The sequence below is a fragment of the Aptenodytes forsteri genome, unplaced genomic scaffold, assembly GCF_000699145.1.
Source record: "Aptenodytes forsteri isolate BGI_AS27 unplaced genomic scaffold, ASM69914v1 Scaffold275, whole genome shotgun sequence".
Lineage (NCBI taxonomy): Eukaryota > Metazoa > Chordata > Aves > Sphenisciformes > Spheniscidae > Aptenodytes > Aptenodytes forsteri.
The window spans coordinates 12,566-15,314 of NW_008795247.1; the positions used below are offsets into that span (position 1 = coordinate 12,566).

A 2,749-nucleotide genomic window follows, 5' to 3' on the forward strand; every position below is an offset into this window, starting at 1 on the left:
ATGCTACGGGAGCAGCAGGAGCGGGGCTGGCTCGCAAGCAAGCCCGGCGCCGAGGGGGACGGCAAGGCAGGGACCCCGCCGACATGGGCAGCGTCCCCGGCTGCCCCAGCAAGAGCAGAGCTGGTGGGTGATGGCAGCCAGGGTCAGACCCACCCACGGGGACGCAGCAGGGCTGAGACCCAAGCCGGCAGCTCCCCCCACTCAGTGAGGTCTGAGCCTAAATACAGCCCCCGGGGCCGTGGGCAGGGTGCAAGGGTGTGTGTGTGTGGGGGGGGTGTCAGGTGGGGCCGGTTGGGGCCATCGTCAGCCCCAGGCTCCCGCGGGCCCCTGGCCATCAACCAAAGTGTTGGATGAGATTTTTGGGGATGAGGAGCGAGGGACCGGCAGCGGATCCAGCTGTCGCTCTCCTGCCCCACACCGCTCCCCCAGTTACGAGCTGGTTGTAAAGCAAAACCATCCCAGCCCGGGTCTGGCCCGGGCGGGGTTTGCCCGTCCCCGAGGAGCCCCATATCCCCCCTTGGGGTCGGTGGAAGGAGGGTTTCTGTGAGCCACCCCGGCTTTGAGGATGCTGCACCACGGCAAACATTAGATCCACCCAAAAAGAGTTAAAACCCCTTAAAAGGTGACTTATAAATCAGGGACAGGCTGCTTAAAACCAGCCCCCTCCAAAACAGGGCCATTCCTTCAGGAGGAAGAGTTGGGGTTTGCTTCTCCCGGTCCTTAATGAGCTGCTGCAATTAAACAGAGACAATAGGCATTGTCTGCAGAGTAAGGGCTCTGCTGGGGATGCCAGGAGAGACCCTGTCTGCCAGACCCAGACCCCGGGGTAGGAAGGCACTGGGATGCTGCCAGCCTTTTCGACCCGGAGAGCACTCGGTGCGGTGAGGACGGGTCTTGGTTACCTTTCCGTGGTGTCTCAGCAGCTTGCTCTGCGGTCACCCGAAGGATGGGGACGCCCCTCCCAAAAACGCCACATCCCCCAAGTGCGGCTTAAGGCTTTCGGCTGCCCACGAGGTTCCCCTCGGGCTGGCACCGTCCCTCTGGCATGCCACCACCTAAGGCTGCGGGAGGTGTGGGGTATCCCCAAGTTAGGGATGAGGGACGGTCCCCAGGAACCTCCTTTCTTCTTTTCTAGGTGAGGACACTCTTTGTCAGCGGGTTGCCTCTGGACATCAAGCCCCGGGAACTTTACCTGCTCTTCAGGCCCTTTAAGGTACCAGACTGGGGAGGGGAGAGGCAGGGCTGGAAGCGTGGGGCTGGCCCCCTGCCCCATCCCCATGGCCCCACCAACCTTGGTGGGCTCTGGGAGCCCGGTGGTTTCCCCCCAAAAAAGTCTAATTCGGTCATTTTAGCCACAGAAAGAAGTTTCTGCGCCTTTTTCCCCCAATAAACCATAGGAAAATGGCATCGGGTGCTTTGATTGCACCGGGGTTTTAATCGCACGTTGACTTGCACCGCATTTAGCAGCAGAAGAGCGTTGGCTGCAAACCTCTCCAGTCTCTTCACCCTGCCAGACCTGCAGCTCAGAGACGGGCTTTTTTCAAACGCGAAGGATAATATTATCAGGCATCCAGCATCCCTACAAAAATCCAGTGGCAGCGAGTCCCCGCGCCAGTGCTGAGCCTTGGCAAACTCCCCCCTGTGGTGCCCGCCTGATGCCCCCCCCCCAGCCGTAGGGCTGCCGGGTGATGGATGCGGGCGGTTTCCCTCTCCAAGGGGCAGCTGAATCGTGGGGATCTCCATCAAACACCTTTTTTTATTCTTTTCTTCCAGGGTTACGAAGGGTCTCTCATCAAACTCACCTCCAAGCAGGTAGGAGCCGCTCAAAACAGGGCAAGCATCCCACGCCATGCTCCCACCCTCCCCCGGCACCGCTGGTCCCCGGGACGGGGGGGGCGTGTGTGTGTGGGGGTCCCCTCTCCGCTCCCCGCCAGCCTGATTGATGGTGCCTCCTCTCCTTCCTCCGCAGCCCGTGGGCTTCGTCAGCTTCGACAGCAGGCGGAGGCGGCGAAGAACGCGCTGAACGTGAGTGCGCCCGGCCGCTCCATTTTTTTCGGGATCTTTCTCCCCTCACTTCTCCGTCCCCGGATAGTCTCCAAATTGTTCTGTCCCGGGGAGGTGCATCTCCCGTGCCGGCTGGCCCCACCGCATCCCCATCCCTCCAGCCGATCCCCATCGGCTGCTTCTCATCTGCACCCTCCCTCCCAGGGGCAGGGGGGGGAGCTGCACCCCTCTCGCCTTTCCCAGGGCCGTCCGGGAGGGTTTGAACCCTAAGGATTAAAGCCTTAGATAGGAGTCAGCGAGAGCCGCCTTTCCCAGCCTCTCCTGTTTCTTCAGTAGGAAAAATCCCAGCTAAAGCTGCAAAAGAAAAAGCAAATTTCGCTTTCCTTTAGCAGCTCCCTCCTACCTCTGTGGAGTTAACCTCCCAAAAAACAGGCACGGGGAGAACTGCGTGGAGCCGGTTCTCCAGTTCCTCCCCGGGTTTTAGTTTGTTTTTCTTTCTTGCCTTCATTTTCAATGTAAAACTTTTTTTTTTGGCTCCGCTAATCCCTCTGGATAAGAGCTCGGCTGTGCGGGGGGCTGACTGCCAAATATGGTGCCGATGCTAAAGATGCCGGAGGAATGCGAGCCGCCTCGGGCCCCGGCAAATTAGCTCATTTCAAGGCTGGAAGTTGGAAAAAAAAAAAATAAATAATTGGGGAGTTATTTTTGCTGCGGGGCTGGCACGCGGCTGTGCTCGCCCCCCCCC

General features: G+C 59.7%; 1 protein-coding gene across 1 annotated transcript in view; it reads left to right on the forward strand.

The window, feature by feature from the left end:
• RBPMS (RNA binding protein with multiple splicing) overlaps positions 1–2,749 on the forward strand; it is a 17,138-nt gene continuing 14,389 nt past the window's right edge. Inside the window, 5 exon segments of the mRNA XM_019471928.1 lie at positions 1–123; positions 1,136–1,213; positions 1,774–1,812; positions 1,970–1,997; positions 2,000–2,025. Coding sequence (XP_019327473.1) covers positions 1–123; positions 1,136–1,213; positions 1,774–1,812; positions 1,970–1,997; positions 2,000–2,025 — 294 coding nt within the window.